The 1,425-nt window shown below is 36.8% G+C and overlaps 1 protein-coding gene across 1 annotated transcript; it reads right to left on the bottom strand.

Moving 5' to 3' along the window:
* Positions 1-91: 91 nt before the first annotated feature.
* LOC117108201 lies at positions 92-1,321 on the bottom strand. The gene is made up of 2 exons (XM_033250163.1): positions 1,165-1,321; positions 92-402 (listed from the first exon to the last, which is right to left on the bottom strand). The coding sequence occupies exons 1-2, from the start codon at positions 1,274-1,276 to the stop codon at positions 101-103; spliced, it is 414 nt and encodes a 137-aa protein (XP_033106054.1). The 5' UTR covers positions 1,277-1,321; the 3' UTR covers positions 92-100.
* Positions 1,322-1,425: the final 104 nt, after the last annotated feature.

Here is a 1,425-nt window from a genome sequence, read left to right as displayed (position 1 = left end):
CTGTTTGGTGACAACATGGCGCCCATGCGCCAAGTTGGCCAAACTCTCTCTATCTACGGCTCTGGTTTAAGTAGTGTGCATGCGCCCTCAATTTTCAAATCTACTTACCTGAACACTTGGCACATGGTGGTAGCTGTGCCTCTGTTGCAGAGGACAGGCCTGCGGCTGGGACATTTTCAACACAAGTTGGCGCATCTAGGTTCCAATCAGAAAGCAGGTCACAAAATAATTCTATTTTGCTTGTCTGCAAACGAAATCCATCATCGCATTTAAAACTTATCTTATCCTTTCCAAAAGGAAGACACGGTTCTGACGTGCCAGTGTCCTTGGCCGGCGGCCATGGATTTACAACACCATTTTCCAACCCGCTTCCTGTTAGACCACTTGGCAATGGACATAATCCTGAAAATTAAAAGAAAAAATTAAAACACTCATATCATATATTTTTTAGTAATGATATACCAAAACAATAATAAAAATGATGATGACGATGATTATAATGTTGATTATGATGAAGATACCGGTTATGATGATTGTGATGAAGATCAATGCTGATGACGATGGCGACGATACATTTCATACATAAACTAGTTATCGTAATAATTGTTATAAATATTTTGTTCTTTTCATTTTAAAACAAATAAATAAACCAAAATACCAAAACGAGCCACCACCTATTAACAATGTCATGAATTGGTTCCGACAAGCGGAAACAAACCGGAAAAGTAGACTTCAGGTTGTAATCAATGTACAATGGACGATACCATATTTTACTGAGGTATTCATTTTTCAATCTTAGATTTCTTCACCTAATGCAGACAGACTCCAATGCAGTAGAAAACATAAAGTATGACTATTACAACATTGACAAATAAAATGACATGACTTAAGTCAATCTTCCTAAAATTTCAGTGAATTTTCCATTTAAATACTTGAACAAATCTATTGCAGGGCTAGCTGTCCTCTTTTGTTTAACTCCTTGTTAAGTGTTTTCGTTAAGTGTTTTCTTCTTTTCATTTTACAGCATCAATATAAATACATCGTTATCCATAGTATGGACCACAGGTTATATATAAAAAAGTCATTAGAAATTATTGAGTTGACAATCTTTCTTGACAATCCATTCCCCTACTACTTAGAACATACTCTACACCCGTTACTTACCTACTGATGTACAAGGCGGACTTAGAGCACTGACTAGATCAAATGTAGTGCTGATAAAAACAAACAACGCCAAAAGCATCAGTAAACGTTTGTTCGTTAGGTACCGGTACATGTTGTCGTTAAGACTGGACTTAAGTCTGAGGCTTACTGTCCTCAATTCATACTATCATCCTGATGACGTCACTGTATAACCGGCTAATCTTTTAAAACCTAAACCTACACAATACATAATCGAAATAGTTTCACAGCACAGGGTGAGGG

Source organism: Anneissia japonica, unplaced genomic scaffold (assembly GCF_011630105.1).
Source record: "Anneissia japonica isolate Jap-2015-1 unplaced genomic scaffold, ASM1163010v1 scaffold131375_len1425_cov131, whole genome shotgun sequence".
In the NCBI taxonomy this organism is placed as follows: domain Eukaryota; kingdom Metazoa; phylum Echinodermata; class Crinoidea; order Comatulida; family Comatulidae; genus Anneissia; species Anneissia japonica.
The sequence above is the reverse complement of the archived record's forward strand: the minus strand, read 5'-3'. Positions and strand labels throughout refer to the sequence as shown.